The sequence below is a fragment of the Garra rufa genome, chromosome 7 (genome assembly GCF_049309525.1).
Source record: "Garra rufa chromosome 7, GarRuf1.0, whole genome shotgun sequence".
NCBI lineage: Eukaryota > Metazoa > Chordata > Actinopteri > Cypriniformes > Cyprinidae > Garra > Garra rufa.
This window is the reverse complement of record NC_133367.1, coordinates 15,674,505-15,695,778: the sequence shown is the minus strand read 5'-3', so window position 1 is coordinate 15,695,778 and position 21,274 is coordinate 15,674,505. Positions and strand designations below refer to the sequence as shown.

General features: G+C 34.5%; 1 protein-coding gene across 1 annotated transcript in view; it reads left to right on the top strand.

The window, feature by feature from the left end:
• The window catches only part of LOC141337969 (uncharacterized), an 87,016-nt gene that overhangs the window by 38,252 nt on the left and 27,490 nt on the right, over positions 1 to 21,274 (top strand). Inside the window, exons 19-31 of the mRNA XM_073843543.1 lie at positions 257 to 430; positions 519 to 689; positions 7,413 to 7,583; positions 7,830 to 8,000; positions 8,188 to 8,358; positions 8,550 to 8,723; positions 8,836 to 9,009; positions 9,237 to 9,410; positions 17,066 to 17,236; positions 17,386 to 17,559; positions 17,825 to 17,995; positions 18,568 to 18,741; positions 18,882 to 19,052. Coding sequence (XP_073699644.1) covers positions 257 to 430; positions 519 to 689; positions 7,413 to 7,583; positions 7,830 to 8,000; positions 8,188 to 8,358; positions 8,550 to 8,723; positions 8,836 to 9,009; positions 9,237 to 9,410; positions 17,066 to 17,236; positions 17,386 to 17,559; positions 17,825 to 17,995; positions 18,568 to 18,741; positions 18,882 to 19,052 — 2,241 coding nt within the window. The remainder of the gene's footprint in view (positions 1 to 256; positions 431 to 518; positions 690 to 7,412; positions 7,584 to 7,829; positions 8,001 to 8,187; positions 8,359 to 8,549; positions 8,724 to 8,835; positions 9,010 to 9,236; positions 9,411 to 17,065; positions 17,237 to 17,385; positions 17,560 to 17,824; positions 17,996 to 18,567; positions 18,742 to 18,881; positions 19,053 to 21,274) is intronic.

Genomic DNA, 21,274 nt, shown 5'->3' with positions numbered 1-21,274 from the left:
TCGGACTCCAGCAAACTAAAAGATCTTGATCTGAGCAACAATAATCTACAGCATTCAGAAGTGAAGCTGCTCTCTGATGGGCTGAAAGAGAACTGTAAGCTAAAGAAACTCAGGTGAGTTGATGCCGGACATACTAAAGGTCTTATATATTTTTTTGCTTCCATCTCCCCAAATTTTTTTTTATGGATTTATGTTGTTCAGAACATTTTTGTAAAATCATTTAATCTGAGTGTTACTTTTTTTATTCCTGTTTTAGACTTTCAGACTGCAGTATCACTGAAGAAGGTTATAAAGCTCTGGCTTCAGCTCTGAGATCAAACCCTTCACACCTGATAGAGCTGGATCTCAGAGGAAATGATCCTGGACAATCAGGAGTGAAGGAGCTCAATGATTTACTACAGGATCCAAACTCTCAACTGAAGACACTGAGGTGAGATGTGATGAAAAGATACAATTTATTTATTTTAATTTTTTTATAGAAAACTGAATTGAATCTTGCTTCATCTTCCCTTCTGCAGGTTTTTGGGTCCTGCTGCAGATGAAGCCTGTCAGTATGTGACTGGAATTGTGGGTAAAAGCCCGTTACTCCTGAGAGAGCTGAACCTGAGTGGACATGAACTAGGAGACACTCGAGTGAATCAGATCGCTGCTCTACTGCAGGATAAACACTGTAAACTCAACACACTGATGTGAGTATTGTAATTAGTTTAATAATTCTGTAAGTAAAATATCTTTCAAATACAACATTATTTTGATGTTATATTTTCACTTTTTTTTGTTTTAAAGGGTTCATATGATGTAGTTAAAAAGAGCATTATTATGCAATGTGTTTATGCGGTTTGAGGTTAAAAAAAACATACTATTTTTCACATACTGTACATCAGTTGTTCTCCAACCACATATATATGCACAAACAGCTTGTAACACTCCAAAAACAAAGAGAAAAAAAAGGAACTGCACCATATGACCCCTTTAAACTGTCATTGTTTATTAAAGGAGGTTTTAAAACAAACTAAAGACTGTGTCCTATCTTTTTTCTCTACAGACTGAATAATAACAGCATTACAGCAGAAGGTTGTGCTGCTCTGACTTCAGCATTTAATTCAAATCCTTCAAACCTGACAAAGCTGGATCTGAGTGGAAATAAACTAGGAAACACAGGAATTAATAAAATGTGTCCTCTGTTGGAAAATGCACAATGCAGATTAGAAAAACTGAAGTGTGTATTATCAGTTATGTACATGTTTGTGTTGGTGTACATGTTATTAATGTGTAATGGTTTCTGTATCTTTGTGCTTTTGTTTGATTCACTAAAATGTAATATTAACCAAAAAAAGAACTGAGGAACCCAATGGTACTATAAATGGAAAACACTTAAGAGTGCACACAGAAAACACAAAGGCTTAAATAAACAGAAAAGTAAACTAACAAGACACAGGTGCAAACAATCAGGAAGTAATGAAGGGAAACACTAAACAGGAACAGAAGAAAATTACCAACAAAGTTCACAAAATTACAAAGATACAAGAAACATTACAAAATATACATTTTGTAAATGTTAATTTGTTTTAACTTTTGACTACTTACAACATTACATTTTAAAAGAAATATTTACAATTTTACATGAAGCAGGTGATATCATTAAAGCAATCTTTTTATATATATTATATGTAGGCTTTCAGATTGTAGTATTTCTGAAGAAGGTTATAAAGCTCTGGCTTCATCTCTAAAGTCAAACTCGCATCTGACAGAGCTGGATCTCACAGGAAATGATCCTGGACAGTCAGGAGTGGAGGGGCTCATTGTTTTACAGTGGTGTGGAGGCTGTAAATTAAAAACTGTCAGGTGATAATTTTAAAATGACACATAGAATTTACTCAATTTCAGTTTTAAGAAATTAAATACCATCACACAAATGAATTTCATAACTCAAGTTTTCTTTTGTGTTTTACTAATTTATACTAATTATATTTTCTCAGTAGACCTGGAGGCAGTTTCAATAACTTTAATACTACACTGGAACCATAAGTAGTATGAGAATTGCAAAGGAAATTAAATTATAGCCTGACTATCTAATTTAAGTTCTTCTACTTCCTTTAGGTTTTTGATAAATCCTGCTGCACAGGAAGCGTGTGAGTATCTCACTGAGGCTTTGGGTACAAATCCATTATTACTGAAGGAACTGGATCTAAGTGAATTTAAATTAAGAGGTCTGGATGGGGAGAAGCTGTCTGCTCTTTTGAAGGACTCTCACAGCAAACTGGAGAAAATAAAGTGAGTGAACATAATTTATAAATCATCTATGTTTAGTCATTAAAAAGGACTTCCAGTTACATATGGATTAATTATGCTGATCCTGATGTGTAATAAATAATGCTGTTTTTGTGTGTTTAGGCTGAATAACTGTGAGATGACAGAGAAAAGCTGCTCAGTTCTAGCTACTGTTCTCTCCTCCAAAACCATCCTGAAAGAGATGGACCTGAACAACAGCCGTCTGCTGGACTCAGGAGTCAAACAGATCTGTGAGGGACTGAAGAATCCTGTGTGTGAGCTGAAGATACTCAAGTGAGTACATTTCAACATCAGCTACACTGATACACCGAATCCTATGTTTTTCTGAGATAGTGGTTTTGGTCCTTTTGGTAAATTAATACCACATTTGCACATTCATATGGAAGAGATGTAAACCCTTCTTTACTATATTTTATGATTTTGTGAGAATATTTTAAAGTTTACTTACAAATACTTCAAAGCAACCAAGTAGAAAGATGAGAAACACATGTTACTATTTTACTATTTGTACTATAGTTACTATTTTAGTACTGTCCTGATTTATATCTTTGTTATAGTCGATTAAAATAAAATGGTTTGCCATGTACAATAATAATTAAATATTTATTGAGCAGCAGTGATTTCTGAAGAATCATTTGACACCAAAAGCTGGAGTAATGAAGCTTAGCATGAGAGGAAAACACAAATAGGGCTGGACAATAATTCAGTAACAATATATATTGCGCAATAGTTGTTAACACTTTCTATGAAGCCTGTATTTATAATACATTATAAAGGTATTCTTAAGGCATTATAATGAATGCATAATGCATTAAAAAGAAACCTTATAATAGGTTATATCATCTCATGAGTATTCATAAAATCAGTTTTAATGTATTATAATTTTTGCTTATTTGTGATTATAGCTTTTATGAGTATGATTGCCTCCTCATAGTTATAAGGTATTATATTATAAGTCTCATATTTTGCCATGTTACTGATGTCACTGCACTTAAAGCATACAAAGACCACTTATAAGTAATTATAATAATATTACTCAAATTGCCATAAGATCAGGTATCAGATCAGATGAATGTGTAATATGATCAGATTATTTTGATGGTACCCTTTAGACAGCTTTTGATAAGTAACACTGCAACTACATATCAACTAGCAGTAATTGTTAATATAAGTATGCTAAATATATGTTAACACTGTATTTTGATGTTTCTTCAAAAGACAAACTGATTAGAAGTAACTTTGCAAGTACGTGAACCTTCTACTTAGCCTAACCTTAACCTAAGTCTACACTGTAAGGAGTGTTAGTTGGCGAGAGTTAGTTGCTTATAGTCAGTAGGCTAAGGGCACCATCAAAATAAAATGTAATATAATGTAAAAAATAAATGTAATATGATACAGTCCATTGTAAATTTAGTAGATTTATTATGCCGTCCATTGTGTGTTATAAATAATCATAATCTTAAAAGTTATAACCTCTACTAAATTATTATAATGTATTATAATTGTTCATGAGATGATATAACATGCTATAATGTTATTTTATAATGCATTATGCATTCATTATAATGCCTTAGAAATACCCTTAGAAATACCCTTATAATGTATTATAAATAGAGGTTTCATAGAAATTGTTACCCAATAGTTGTATTCAATAATGGTGATATAATTTAAACACAGTTCCGAAATTGAGGTATACCACTGTTTCCCATACATAGATTTATTTGTGCTGATTGACTTCCTTGAACAAACATCAGCACTGCCCGTTTCAAAATCAAATCTTTGAAGGGAACTGACTATCTTCAGAAAAGTTTCAATGCCATTTTCATTTTACAGTATCTGGTAAATTTTCGTGTTTGAGGGGAGCACTGCTTTGTATACAGGCTTTAACAGGGAAACCGCTGTTCCTACTGCTCCAAAAGTGCCTCCTGCTGGCAGAGAATGAATTTGCTTTTCTTTCTTTTTTTTTAAGATTTATTTTTGGAGTTTTTGTCTTTATTATGAGGGGACAGATCAGAATTGACAGGAAACGTAGTGGGAGAGAGATAAGGGGCGGGATCAGGAAAGGTCCTCAGGCCGGGATTCGAACACGGGATGTCGGAGCGAAACAGCACTGTATGCCGACGCACTGCCCACAAGGCTATCGGCGACGACGAATTTGCTTTTTTTAATAAGCCTGTCACTGGCAACAATTTTGTTGTTGCTCACTCTTTTTCTGCAGCAACTCTGACCACTTTTCATAATCTTATCCTGTCTGAAGAACTTTTGTTTCAATCTATAAGAATAATCAGCCTTATGTTATTGTTTAAAATTAAAGCTAAGAATATTAATAAGGTGAGTCTGAGAGCCTTATGTGTATTTGACTATGGCTTTACATTTCTTGTTTGTATTAAGGCTAAATACAAATAAAAGTTGAACATTAATTTATTTGTACCATTTTATTAAAAAATATATATATATAGTTTAATAGGAGGAGGTTTCATAGACATGGCAAATTCATTTTTCAGAAGTTTGTAGGTGAAGACATCTTTTGTGGGCATTCTTGGCAGTTTTCTAAACCTTTTTTTAAATATTGTTTATATTAATATCAGAATTCTGTTGTATCAACCAAAATTAAGAAACATATTGTAATATAAATTTTGGACATATCTTCCATCCCTAATTTAATCTGTCCAAATAGAAAGCAGTTTATCCCTTTTTTCCACACAACAAAATCCAAATCCAAACACACGCTGCAAATGCTCACAACACAACCAAATACAGAAACGCTCTGCAAATACTCACAACACAATCAGATACATGCTGCAAATACTCACAACACAACTATATACAGAAATGCACTGCAAATACTCACATTAAATCCAAATACATGCTGCAAATACTCACAACACAACTATATACAGAAATGCACTGCAAATACTCACAACACAACTATATACAGAAATGCACTGCAAATACTCACAACACAACTGTATACAGAAATGCGCTGCAAATACTCACATTAAATCCAAATACATGCTGCAAATACTCACAACACAACTATATACAGAAATGCACTGCAAATACTCACAACACAACTATATACAGAAATGCACTGCAAATACTCACAACACAACTATATACAGAAATGCACTGCAAATACTCACAACACAACCAAATACATGCTGCAAATACTCACAACACAACTATATACAGAAATGCACTGCAAATACTCACAACACAACTATATACAGAAATGCACTGCAAATACTCAGAACACAACCAAATACATGCTGCAAATACTCACAACACAACTATATACAGAAATGCGCTGCAAATACTCACAATAAATCCAAATATAGAAACGTCCTGCAAATACATGCTGCAAATACTCACAACAAAATACAGAAATGGGCTGCAAATACTCGCAAGACAACCAAATACAAAAAAAAGTGCTGCAAATACACACTACACAGCGAAATACATTTACACTCTGCGAATACCCACAACATGACCAAATACAGAAACGTGCTGCAAATAGCACAGACCACATCGGGAGGACCCCAACATTACCAAAATGGCCTCAACAAAACATTTATTCATTTATTTATTATATTATTATGTTTTTATTACATTTAAAAAAAACACATTGATAAGCATGTCCCAGTCATGTTTGTCACTTTGCAGTTCCAACCAAGGGGTTCTCAACTCTGGCCCACAAGATCCATTTTCCTACAAAGTTCAGCTCCAACCCTGATTAAACACACATGAATAAGTTTATCAAGGTCTTTAGGATCACTAGAAAGTTAGGTGAGTTTGATCAAGGTTGGAGCTAAACGTCGTTCAGTAACTGAGTGTGAGCGCTACAGTAAGCGGAATCATTGATTCTAATTTGATAGCCGCTGCAAACTACAAGGGCTATTCCTGCGTATGTTATCTGTTTGTTTGCAAATCTGACCATTTATTTGGCTGTGTAATTTAGTCATATTTGTGATTTGACTAGTAATTAAATAATTTGAACCACACAGTTCATTTTAACTCATATATTTATTTTGTGTAGACTTTCAGACTGCAGTATCACAGAAGAAGGTTATAAAGCTCTGGCTTCAGCTCTGAGATCAAACCCTTCACACCTGAAAGAGCTGGATCTCACAGGAAATGATCCTGGACAATCAGGAGTGAAGCAGCTCAATGATTTATTACAGGATCCAAACTGTCATCTGAAGACACTGAGGTGAGTGTTAAAATGTTAATGTTCAATATTCTTAAAGCATTTTAGCCAAACGAGATTTAAACGTTTAAAAGACATTCATAAAAGTTTTAAAATGACTAAAGGCCTTTTCACAAGCTTGTGAAAATAAATCATTATGTAGCAGGTGATGTCAGGTACTATACTTCCCCCAAGGCATACAATAGATTTAGTAGGACACTAGAAATATGTCCTTACCAATATCCAGTGACTACTGAATTGTCTCTAGCAATACATTTGATTAAATGGTTAAAATATATATGCAATTACTGTTGTTGTAATTTTGGCCACAACTGAAATAGGTCGTACCACTGACATTACTTAAGAATTTAATAAATGCACTAGAAAATTGCACTCTTTCTGGGATGAGCATGAGTTAAGGACATAAGGTAAGTGCTTAGCACATACGTGCGTAGTATGTTGAATTATAACGTTTACCGTAATTAACTTGATGTTGTTAAAATGAATACACAAACCAAAGTCTTAGGGTTTATGTCCCCTTTTATGTCAAAATCAAACATCAAACCTATGCCCTTAACTTCTCCTGTCTCCAGGTTTTTGGGTCCTGCTGCAGATGAAGCCTGTCAGTATGTGACTGGAATTGTGGGTAAAAACCCATTATTCCTGACAAAACTTAATCTGAGTGGACATAAACTAGGAGACACACAAGTGAATCAGATCTCTGCTCTACTGCAGGATAAGCACTGTAAATTCACATCTCTTCAGTAAGTATTCTTTCCATATATTTTTGCACATTTTAAGTATCTCAAAGAACCCAGGTGACCAAAACACGATCATTCTCAGTAATATATATATATATATATATATATATATATAATATTCATCAAGTACTTTGTGTTTGCTAATTCTCTTTCTCTCCTGTTCAACATTTTAGTCTGTGTAGTTGTAGTCTAACAGAAGAAAGCTGTTCAGCTCTCGCTACAGTGCTGAAATCAAAATCCAGTCTGACAGAGCTTGACATGAGTGACAATAATCTGCGGGATTCAGGAGTAAAAAAACTCCAGAACGGATTAGAAAATACAAACTGCACACTTCAAAAACTCAGGTGAGTTAAATGAACCTTTGATTGATTTAAAAAAAAAAAAAAAAATTTAAGTAAAACCTTTGGAGACATAGGCCCTTGGCAAAATCACTTGGATTTTTTCCCTTTTAACGGCTCTTGCAGTACAAAAAAAACACCATTTGAAATTGTAATTCAAATTATATTTCTTAATAGAATTAAAATTGTGATATGTTATGTTCTTCGATCAAAAAGTTCAAAGGCATTTTGTTTTAAATCTCTTCTTTCTAGACTTTCAAACTGCAGTATTACTGAAGAAGGTTATAAAGCTCTGGCTTCAGCTCTGAGATCAAACCCCTCACACCTGATAGAGCTGGATCTCACAGGAAATGATCCTGGACAATCAGGAGTAAAGGAGCTCAGTGATTTACTACAGGATCCAAACTGTAAACTAAAACTGAGGTGAGATTTGATGAAATAATACAAACTAAATTATGTGCTGCTGAATTATTTATAGAAAAAAAATTGTTTGCATCAAAGTAATTTCAAACATTTCACACATTTATTTATCAGAATTGGCTGTTATTTTTCATTACTCCAAGTTTAATTGAGATCTGAATTGAATCGTGCTTCATCTTCTCTTCTGCAGGTTTTTGAGTCCTTCTGCAGATGAAGCCTGTCAGGATGTGAATAGAGTTCTGGGTGAAAACCTGTTACTCCTGAGAGAACTGAATCTGAGTGAATGTAAACTAGGACCCTCAGGATTAAAGAAACTTGCTACTGTACTAAAGGATAAACACTGTAAACTCAACACACTAATGTAAATCTTACTGTTATTAGGACTCTTACATACATACGTTTATACACATGAACGTGCTGCTGAATGTGTTTTATGTAACGTTTACCAGAGAGTGTTGACTTTCAACTAACAACAAATACTTTATTATTTATAATTATTTATTATTTATAATTGTTTAGTTGAAACTGTAACTGTGTTTTCTCTTAATGCAGTTTGAATAACAGCAATATCACAGATGAAGATTGCTGTGTTTTGACTGAAGCTTTAAATTCAAACCCTTCAAACCTGACTGAGCTAAATCTGAGTGGGACAAAGCTCAAAAACTCAGGAATGAAGATCTTCTTAATTCTGTTTAAAAATGAACAGTGTAGACTGAAAAGGCTGAAGTAAGGAATTTAATCAATGTGTAAAAACAAATAATGGTGGGCTACTGACAGTAGTAATAGTCAAAGTTACTATTTGTGTAATTGTATTTATGTATTTTTCTCTGTTCTACAGGTTAAATTCCATTTGTATTACAGAAGAAGGTTGTGCTGCTCTGGTGTCAGCTTTAAATTCAAATCCTTCAAACCTGATAGAGCTGGATTTGAGTGGAAATACACTATTGAATTCTGGAGTGACTGAAATCTCCACTCTACTGGGAAACTCTCAATGTATATTACAGATACTCAGGTTTGAATTTGTTGAATTTAAAGATAAACTGAAAACTTCTAGCAGTAATGTGTTTAACAGTTGTGAAAAAATGTTAGTGCACTTTTGTCTAAAGTTTATTTAAATATTGGCAAACATTATATTTATGGGAACAGATAATTAAAAAAAGTCATAATCTGACAAATGAAATTGTTTTTACTAAATGAATAATTGATTACAATTGCAAATTTGTTCTTGTCTTCCTCTAGACTCTCAGACTGCAGTATCACTGAAGAAGGTTATAAAGCTCTGGCATCAGCTCTGAGATCAAACCCTTCACACCTGATAGAGCTGGATCTCACAGGAAATGATCCTGGACAATCAGGAGTGAAGGAGCTCAATGATTTATTACAGGATCCAAACTGTCAACTGAAGACACTGAGGTGAGACGTAATAAAATAATAGAAAATAAATTACATGCAAGTGAATTATTAATAGATATATTATTTAACTAATACAGTCTGTTGCATCAAATTTAAATGACCAGAATCAGGTGCTATTTTTCATTACACCGTGTTTAATTAAAATGAATCTTGCTTCATATTCCCATATGCAGGTTTTTGGATCCTGCTGCAGATGAAGCCTGTCAGTATGTGGCTGGAATTGTGGGTAAAAACCCGTTGCTCCTGAGAGAGCTGAATCTAAGTGAATGTAAACTAGGAGATGCACAAGTGAATCAGATTGCTGGTCTACTGCAGGATAAACGCTGTAAACTCAACACACTGATGTGAGTATTTGATATTTTCATAATGCTGTCATTGCTGTTCATTAACACTAGAAATACCAAGGCAGTCATTTGGGGTAAAATTTTGCTTTGTAATAACTTTGTGGAAGAAAGACCCACATAACTCGAGAATACGAATTCCCATTTGTAAAAAAGCCAGATGGACATCTCCAATTTGACAACTGCTGTCATTCAATCTGCCACATTTCCAGGTATGTTAGGCTGATCCTAGGAAGAGATCCTAGGCTGATCCGTGGCTGTTATCAATAATAGCATACTTCAGTGTTCCGACAAAGTAATCATTATTATTGTTATTATTATGCTAGTGTAATACTATAGCTAATGTGTACAGGCTAGCTAATTTTATCCCTAATAAGACTGATTTTGTGGAATAAAACTAATTAGGCTATTTTTTGTGATAGTGATAATGGTTATATACTTGTAAATTTATTGAAAAAAGATGTGTAATCATTTCCAAAATTCACAACGTTTTATTTACCGAAATATTCAGATTTAGTTCATATTTGTTGGCGTTTAGACTTTCAAATATAACATTTTCACTGCATTGAAAAATCTTTGCTCTCCCACTTGACGGTGACACAAGCAAGGCATGCACCTTTGGGAGCTGTCTAGTAGCTCGTACACAATTATAGGGTATATTACAAAAAATATTATATTTTAGGGTGATGACTTCATAAAATATAACGACAGACATTCAAAGCTTTATTTTAAAACGTCGATAGAAGCTTTGAATGTAAATGACATGGCACTAAGTTCAATCTAGTATGAACAGTCAGAATGACTGCTATGGTCATTATAGTAGTTATAGAATTCCGGTAGTTCTAGTGTTAAAGTGGCTGCAGAATAAGAATCATTTTATAAAATATCCTTCTGTTAGTAGACAGGTATTGTGTCTGAAAAAAAAAAATAATAATAATAATGTTTCCTGTCTTTGTTTTCTTTCTCTGCAGGCTGAATAATAACAGTATTACAGCAGTAGGCTGTGCTGCTCTGACTTCAGCATTTAATTCAAACCTTTCAAACCTGAAAGAGCTGGATCTAAGTGACAATAAGCTAGAAAACTCAGGAATTAAAAAGATCTGCCATCTGTTGGAAAACAAACAATGCAGATTAGAGAAACTGAAGTGCGTATTGACGTTGTTCTACATTATTATATGTTAATACACATTAATAATGCTCAATTGATTATTTCCACTCATTTTCACTAAGACTGGGGTTAATGTTATGTCTAACATCTGCATTTGTGTTTGAATCAAGGTGTGAAGTTTTGGGGGTGAATGAGTAATGACAAAATTTACATTTGGTCAAATGATTTATTTATTAAGTTTTTTATTATCAAGGATTTGGTTAATGCATCTATTTTAGGATTCTATGGGAGGAAACACTAGAGAAGCATACACTTGTCACTTTGTCAGAAATGAAATTCCAAACTAAGGCTCGGGAGGAACCTAAACATTCTATTTTAGTCGATCTTCATTACGAGCCTATGTAAGCAGCACTTATTGCATATTCCCAGTGTCAATTCTTCAGGCATCCTTCCACCCCCCATCTCCTCCTCTGTTTCTATTATTAACCCCAGTAGTTCCACACTGAGCCTCAGGTTCAAGCCTCCGTTGTGGACAGCAAGCCAAGTTCATTTAACATTAATTATCAGGACTGGATAGGCAGGCATACTCATGCAATTATTTATATAGCTCAGTATTTGTATTATGAACTGTCTCAGCAAAGAATAAATAATACTATTCTTTAATTGTATAGACTTTCAGACTGCAGTATCACTGAAGAAGGTTATAAAGCTCTGGCTTCCACTCTGAGATCAAACCCTTCACACCTGATAGAACTGGATCTCACAGGAAATGATCCTGGACAATCAGGAGTGAAGGAGCTCAGTGATTTACTACAGGATCCAAACTGTCAACTGAAGACACTGAGGTGAGATGTGATGAAATTTTGCTAAATAAATTATATGCAGGCTATTTTTATAGAGTATAATGGATAATGATATGGCTCTATATTTGTATTTACATGTTATTAAATATCAAAATGTATCACAATATTCATTTATATACTACTAATAAGGAAGGTAAACTATTACAAGAGTATTAAAGATTTAATGAATCTTTTAAATGTAATCAAAAAGGAATACAATTAACAACAAAACATTGCATTCTTTTTATTAAATAATTTGCTGCACGACGTCATTTGTGTAATGAATAAATTATAATATGGATGAAAATACACCACAAGCATCACATCACATGAAACTATTGTTTTACACAGGGGCATGCAGAACATCTAGACTTTTTAAAATCTCAGATTTGTAATAAATAGTGCAACAAACTAAGTGATAGTGAACACGAGTACAATTTAAGTACAAAGTTAAATCAAACAAAGACAAATTCATGCCTAGACTTGAACTATGAAATAAACTTGAACAAAGCATAAACTTACCAACAGTGGTACAGTGAACAAAGCTAGATGAAAGACAAAGAAAATATCAGGTATATATATATATATATATATATATATATATATATATATATATATATATATATAATATATATATATATAATATATTATATATATATATATAAATAAATAAGGCTTACAAAGAAACCATTTGGTGTGTTTGACTTCATGCATCGCTGTGCGGGCCAATCAAAGAGAGCTGCTGCTTTCAGTTGGGAGCGGAATTAAAAGCAGAGACGTGAATTCAAACACTTTCTGCTTCCTGTAGTGATGCTTGAGTGGTGTTTGCATACATAAGCACAGATTAAGTGAATTAAATTTATTCGATTTTTCAAATACACAGATGTTTCAGAAACGTTTTCATGAAGCAACAAAAATGTTTAATGTACTGTTAAAGATCCAAGGGTAAAATTGGGCATTTTCACAAATGCTGTTTGAGTAAAATTCTAATGGAATATGCTATTTTCAAGTTCAAGATGTAAATGAATAGAAAACACATTATTAATACATTTTTCTGATTTATTTAGGGGGGAAAAATGATCAAAAGAATCCAACACATCCTACTTGAATATTCAAGTCTTTTATGACACTGAGTTGCAGTTTTCAGGCTTTTTTGTTGGTACACACACACATATGAAATTAGCATGAAACTATGCATTGCTGAAAAGCACATGTTGTCTACTGCCAGTAGTAATTCACATTATTTTGATAGTGCAAACGGTTGAAGTGGGTTAATCAGTATTATCTGTACAAAAATAAATTTCAGCATAAGCCTAGACTATTTAAAATGGGTCTATATATATACTTTTATCAGTGTTTTTTTGATAAACATGACTCAATATAACATTGTGACTACCGTAAAAGACGTTTTATTTGTGAACATTTGTGGAACTAAAAGTGTCAGAATAAACACAAACACACATCATTGTCATTGTTTCATGAATTTGGACAAACATGCAGTTGTGTTGTCATCAGAGCTTCTACAGCCGCTATGAAAAAAAAACTGCACTCGCAGAGTCAGCCGGCTGCTCTTGAATTGCTCTCTTTTTACTTTGATGCCATACGTCACAGTGATGTGGCATTGACGCGGTCTCAGGTCAGACAAAATGTCTAATCCGCATGCACTGCTTCAGCCACTGATTGGTTTGCGCAGTGCTGCAGGAAGTCAAACATGCCTACATGCCAGGATCACATGACAGGGACAAGAAAACCTAAACTAGAAACAAAACCAGTGTGACAACATCTGATTGTCCAGATGTAGGGCAAATATATAAAAAATATATATTGTTAAACGTGTATCGATTTCATGGGTTTATTATTTCCAATATCAATCAATCTGTTGCTCCACTGAGGGAAAGTAAATTGAAGATAAACTATTTCACACTGTTTTCCATCAAATTCAAATGCTATTTTCCTTATGTTTAGTAAAGAACTGATTTGAATTGAGCTTCATCTTCTCCTCTGCAGGTTTTTAGGTCCTGCTGCATATGAAGCCTGTCAGTATGTGAATAGAGTTCTGGGTAAAAACCTGCTACTCCTGAGAGAGCTGAATCTGAGTGAATGTAAACTAGGACATTCTGGATTGAAAAAACTTGCTGCTGTACTGCAGGATAAACATTGTAAACTCAACACACTGATGTAAGTTTTATTGTTATGATGATACCTTTTAATACTTGTGAACTTGCTGCTGAGTGTCTTTTATGTATCTTTTACTGAAGAGCGCTTACTGAGCAATAAACAAATGTTTTTTGTAATGTCAACACTGTTGAGTAAATATTGTTCTCTTAATGCAGTCTGAACAACAGCAATATCACAGAAGAAGATTGTTGTGTTCTGACTGAAGCTTTAGATTCAAATCCTTCAAATCTGACTGAGCTAAATATGAGTGGGACTAAACTCAGAAACTCAGGAATGAAGATCTTCTCGACTCTGTTTAAGAATGAACAATGTAAACTGAAAAAGCTGAAGTAAGTAATTTAGTCAATGTGCAAAACAGGTCATTGACTACAAAACCGATGCTATAATTTATTATATTACATTACATTTATACATATTTTTTCTCTTGTACAGGTTTAATTCCATCTGTATTACTGAAGAAAGTTGTGCTGTCCTGGTATCAGCAATCAGTTCAAACCCTTCAAACCTGATAGAGCTGGATCTGAGTGGAAATAAACTAGAAGACTCTGGAGTGACTGAAATCTCCAGTCTAATAAGAAATTCACAATGTGCACTACAGATTCTCAGGTTAGAAATTGGTTAATCTACAACTCCATTTCCAGAAAAATTGGGACGTTTCATGAAATGCCATAAAATCAAGTTTATGTTAAATGTTTATTCTCTTTAATGTTTATTTAATTGACTAATGTACAAAGAAAACATTTCCAATTTCCATTGCCAACTTTTAATTTTATTTTGTAAATATGACTAACTTTGATTATTTTTTTTATGGCTGCAACAAAAACATGTGAAACATCAACTTTCCTTTTAATTAGAATGTTTCATTATTTGGGAAATTAAGATACTAATACTTTAAGTTTTGCAAGCAAAATTGTTGTCCAATCTGGCTTGATAAAACACTTCAGATGCTCAGCAGTCTGTGATTGTTGTTGTCTGATTCTCATTTTAATGACTAGTCATATATTTTCAACGGAAGACAGATCTGGAGTGCAAGCAGGCCAGTCTAGCACATTCAGTCTGTGTCTATTAAACTTCACTGTTGCACATTCACCTGAGATGTATCTTACTTTTCCCTACACAGACTGACATTTCTCTGGATTCCCTGAATATTTTTACAATATTATTTGTGATAATTGGTGAAAGACCATTTCCATTTCACCTGCTTACTGTGAACTGTTTCAAAACAGTTGGATATTCTAACACGGTTTCACTTTTATTTAGATCTCTCCCAACTTTTTTTAAATGTGTGTTGCAGCCAAGAAAATCAAAATTTTGTTATATTTACAAAATAAAATTGAAAGTTGGTCAAAGAAAACACTGTTTTTTTTTTTTACTTTAAACAGATAACATATTCTTGACTTTATGGAATTTCACTAAACAACTTTTCTATAAACAACTTTTTCAATGATGTACATCCAGACAGTTGTTATTGCAGAATAAACCCAGCCGGGTGATCAGGGCCCAGACATGAAGCAGAGGGTCTTGCATCAGCCTGTAGGTGTTTATTCTGTGATAGCAACCAGCTGGATGTACATTATCCTGCTTATTACATGGCTATTTGGCCAGATAAGTAAATAATTAGACACGAAATATTGATTGATTAACATTTTATTAGCTTTTCAAGTAAAAAAGATTTCACAAAGAAAAAAATTTCCTGGCTTTGAGCATGGAAAAAGTTCAGTTAAGATGTTTATTTAAGGTTTAACGTACAGTTGTAGCAATTCTTACCCAGCTTTTTACAACATAAATAATACTGAAGTCCTTCAAGTTCTTTTGACAGTAAATAAAGCCGATAACTGAGACGCAAGATAGCAGTTGATCCTTCGCCAAAATCCGCCCTCCTTAGTTACTGTTGCTAAGTCGGACAAACAATGCCGCTCTCACACTACACATCTTTTCAGGAAAAAAAGAGGAAATTGACAACATGCCAACAGGCAAGAAAGAGCAGGTTAATTCTGGTATGAAACAAGGTCTCAGCTTTAAAATGTTGTCATTTTTCAAGAAATTTAAACAATAAATAAAGTTTTGTGGCTCTTTAATGTTTCATGACAGATTACTGTTTTGGCTTATTAGATCAATAGACACGTGAACCGACCAGATTTTCTTATTTACTTTAGACACAAAATAGGAAAATTAGCTAGGAAATTTTATTCTTTGTAAAATCTTTTTTACTTGAAGCTAAGTATTTCAAAGTAAATCAATATTTTGTGTCTAATTATTTACGTATCTGGCAAAATAGCCATGTAATAAGCAGGATAATGTACATCCAGCTGGTTGCTATCACAGAATAAACACCTACAGGCTGATGCAAGTCCCCCCTCTGCTTCATGTCTGGGCCCTGGGTTTATTCTGCAATAACAACCGTCTGGTTTAATATAAGTCCATTGTTTAATTGTTTGAGTTTAATATAAGTCCATTGAAGTTAATCTACTCTTTTGTGTGATTTGTTTGTCGGACATAATGATTTATTCGGCATTATCAATTGCGAATGAAAGAAGCTAGAGAGAGAGAGCAGCAGTGTGAAATTACAAACTTAAAAAAGTGCTGGCCTTAAATACCTGGTATAACCAGCAGACCGGCTTGTAATTATTACTTAGGTGTGTGCATTCAGTTAGTGACATTACTTACATCACTAAAAAAATAGACACTTTCTCTGATTGAAAAAAATAAATAAAAAACTTTTGGGCTGCTGGGAAATATAATTACAAATGATGATGACAAAATCTTCATATTGAACTCTTTTTATTAAAAGAGTGATTATTACAGTTCTAAGACTATTTGTTTCTTTTTGTATTCCTCTAGACTTTCAGACTGCAGTATCACTGAAGAAGGTTATAAAGCTCTGGCTTCAGCTCTGAGATCAAACCCTTCAAATCTGATAGAGCTGGATCTCACAGGAAATGATCCTGGACAATCGGGAGTGAAGGAGCTCAGGGATTTACTACAAAATACAAACCGTGTGCTTAATCTGAGGTAAGATGTAAAGAAATAGTACAAAATAAATTATATGAAGGGCAAATTATTTATATAAATATTAGTTCAATATTCCAAATAAACAATTTCTCACAGCAGAATCATATACTATTTTTGTTAGATCAAGTTTATTTAGCAATTGAATTGCATCCTCCCTTATCTTCTCTTCTGCAGGTTTTTGGGTCCAGCTGCAGAGGAAGCCTGTCAGTTTGTGACTGGAATTGTGGGTAAAAGCCCATTACTCCTGACAGAGCTAAAACTAAGTGGTCATGAACTAGGAGACACACGAGTGAACCAGATCGCTGCTCTACTGCAGGATAAACACTGTAAACTCAAGACAGTAATGTGAGTGTTAAAACAAATTTACAGTCTAATGAAACACTACTATTTTTTTATTTTTTATTTAAGGACTGAAATTAATTTATCTATCATATAGTTTATCATTTTGTTACTCTAGTAGTAATGTCTTTTTTCCCCTTTTTTTCTCTCTGCAGGTTGAAGAATAACAGTATTACAGAAGAAGGTTGTGCTGCTCTGACTTCAGCATTTAATTCAAACCCTTCAAACCTGATAGAGCTGGATCTGAGTGGAAATAAACTAGGATATATAGGAATGGAGAAGATCTGTCTTCTGCTGGAAAATCCTCAATGCAAACTGGAGAAACTGAAGTGTGTATTTTCATTGATGCACTTTTCCGCATGTTTATAAACATGTATGCACATGCTTATTTAACTTGCTTAACTGTAAATTTGAGACTAAAAAATGCAGTTGTAAAATTTTGGTTGTACTTTTATCTAATTTACAATATGACTGAGGCTCATATTCTTTTTGAAAGAACATGATATATACACTACAATATATATAAAAAAAAACAGTTTATTATATATATATATTTTTGCACTTCATGGCACTTTTTTTTTTTTCCTTCTGTAGACTTTCAGACTGCAGTATCACAGAAGAAGGTTATAAAGCTCTGGCTTCAGCTCTGAGATCAAACCCTTCAAATCTGATAGAGCTGGATCTCACAGGAAATGATCCTGGACAATCAGGAGTGAATGAGTTTAAATCATTACTACAGGATGAACATTATAAATTCGCCATCAGGTGATTAAAACCTTTAAATGTTAAATGTAAATTAAAATTTCACTTTTAAAATAACCTGCAACCATTATATCAGTAATCAGTAGCTATTTCATGCCCTGTATTGATCCATTGCTTATTAATCACAAAATATAAAGAACATCTAAATTGGCAGGATCACATATTTGTTTGCATAAACTAAAAAACTCATTGTATTAACATCACATTAACAGGGCAATCAGTTTCTACACTTCTATTGTACTGATGAAAACAGTACAGATTTTGAAAGTACAGTACAGATTAAAGAAAATATTTAGTATAAATTCTTATTTGGTTGTCACACAAAAAACTTATTGCAGCCTTCTGTGATCATTAGTTTATGGGTGTAAAACTAAATCCTAAAAGGAATGCTTTAAAAACCAATTCCAAACTCTTGGAACAACTTTTAACCAAAAGCAACATCATAGTAACTATGGATAAATTATTGGGGATGATTTGTGTTTGGTTAAATTCACCTGTAAGCAGAATGGGAGAAGCAAATGGTATAACATTACACCAAGATTACCTAATCTAAAATGTTCTTCTACTTCATGTAGGTTTTTGAAAAGCCCTGCTGCAGAGGAAGCTTGTGAGTATCTTACTAAAGTTCTGCGAATAAGTCCGTTGTTCCTGATAGAACTGGATCTGAGTGAAGATCAATTAAGGGGCCTGGATGAGAAGAACCTCTCTGCTCTTTTAATGGACTCTCATAGCAAACTAGAAAAAATAAAGTGAGTGAACATGATTTAAACATTATAACATCTCTGATTACAAAAGACTACCAGTCACGTGTGTGCAAACATGAAGATCTGTTCATTTGATGTGTGTTGAAAATGTGATGAATAATAAAGTGTGCTTTTTTTGCACTTAGGCTGAATAATTGCAAGCTGACAGAGAAAAGCTGTCGAATTCTAGCTACTGTTCTCTCCACCAAAACCATCCTGAAAGAGATGGACCTGAACAACAGCCGTCTACTGGACTCAGGAGTCAAAGAGATCTGTAAGGGTCTAAAAACGACTTTGTGTGAGCTGAAGATACTCAAGTGAGTACATTTTACAAGAGGTGTTCTTTTTTCCGTTGAATTGTAAAGAAACCTGGCCAACCATTAAGATTCACACTTTGTTAATAATGTCTTTATAATAACCTATATTAATGAAATGCATGATTAATGAAAACTAAATAATACATTTACAACCGGGCCTGGACATAGGCATGGGCAAGGTGGGGCAATGCCCCCTAAATGCTGTGACTAACCCCCAAACGTGTAGGCATGGTTCTAAGAAAATTCTTTCGCAGTCTCTCACTGGAATTATTTGATTAATATAACTCTGTTCTTGTTCTCTCTGTTCTCTCTCTCTTTCTCCTCACTCATTGACAATTTGTTGAAGTGAACCAAGTAATGAGTCGACAGTGCGCAGATTTTTGGTTTCTAAAGCTAAACCTAGCAGTAGCAGCGCTACGGATTTAGTAGCTGTGCAGAGAGAATCTAACCCCGGCTCATCGGGTGGTACTGCTTGTGGACTCGCCACAAACTCTAACCATTGTGCCCGGTCCAGTACTGCTACAAGTTTTTCTAGCTGCAAAAGCACCACAGCCCCCGCCGTTCCTAGTCAAGTGGCCGCTGCGAATGATGGAGACATAGGCTTGAACACCATAGCACCGTCACAACCCATAGCTCTGGTTTTGCCCAAGCGCAATTTTGGTAAAAACGCATGCTCATTCTGCCCAGGCTGCTATCTCGGGAGACCATGGCAAGAATATTCAGCAAAGCTTTAGGCGTGCTTTTGTTTCCCTTGTCGTAAATTTGGCAGGAACAATGACAGGATTTAATAATTGGAAAACGGCATTGGAAAAGGACAAGGGACTCATAAAGCACTCATCAAGTCCATGCCACATAAAAAATGCAAAAGCCTGGTCTGAAATGTCCCAAAGAGAGGCCACAGGGGAAACTATTGGTAATTTAATAGGGCCAACACAAATGGAAAAAAATAGATATTATATAAAAACAATTGGAGAAGTAGTTCAGTTCCTGCCAGTAAATGAGAGCTCAAATGAAGATGATTTCTCTTCAGGACTGTTCTTAAAAATGGTTGACTATACACTATAGCAAAGGACCCCAAATTTTATGAAATAAACAAACACATCCCACTAAATGCAAAATACACCTCTCACAACATACAAAACGAAATTATTGCTACTCTGGCCAAAATGGTATTAAAAAAGATCAAAGATAATTATGACAAAGCAGATTACGCTGGGTTTTGCATTAAAAGTGATGGAACTAGGGACAGATGCAATGTGGAGAATCTGTCCATCATGGTTAGATTTGTCCCTAAAGGCATTCCAGAGGAACACCAGTTTTGGTCTGCTTGACCTCAGTCAGTTAACTGCTGAATTTATTACCACCCAAATTCTTGAGCATCTTTCTGACTCAGGCTATAGTGCAGCTGAAATTATCAGTCAGTGCTATGATGGAGCTGCTGTCATGAGTAGGGATGGGAATTGATAAGATTTTTACGATTCCAATTCCATTTTCGATTCTGCTTAACGATTCGATTCTTTATCGATTCCCTTATCGATTCTCATATGGAAGAAAAGGGACAACAAATTGTTGATTAGCATAGTTAAACTGTCTCTGTTTGGGGCTTTGTACTTAGGGCTGAGAATCTTTGTCATCTCCCTAGAAAATATATAATGGGAATGAATGAGTCCTGCAGCTTTATTAGCCGAGGACATGCTAACGTTGTTGCTGCTGCTGCCGCTGCTGGGTTGAGAACTGTTAGTCCAGAGCGGATCGAAAACGCAACATTCTTTTATTGTTATTGCATGCTGTGTGCGCAAATGTTTTAGCATGTTAGTGGTATTTCCTCCCTTTGAGGAAATATCTACGCTGCAAGTATTGCAAGTTGCCCTATTTTCGTCTTTTTTGGTGAAATACAACCAGACTTTTGAGTGTTTGTTCCGCTTAGGCGCCAAAGCTTATTGACTGAGCGTAAGCTACGCAACGTGCGTAAGTTACGCAATGCGCGTGATGACGTCATTCGTGCCCACTGGAATCGTTAAGGGAATCGTTTGCAAATTTTGCAAACGATTCGATGGAATTGAAACACTGGGAACCGGTTCTCAACAAGAACCGGTTTTCGATTCCCATCCCTAGTCATGAGTGGAGTCAGGGGTGGGGTTCAGGCCTTATTGCAGAAGGTCGGAAAGGATATTCCTTATATCCACTTCTATAACTACCAGCTGCACTTGGCAGTGGTCCAT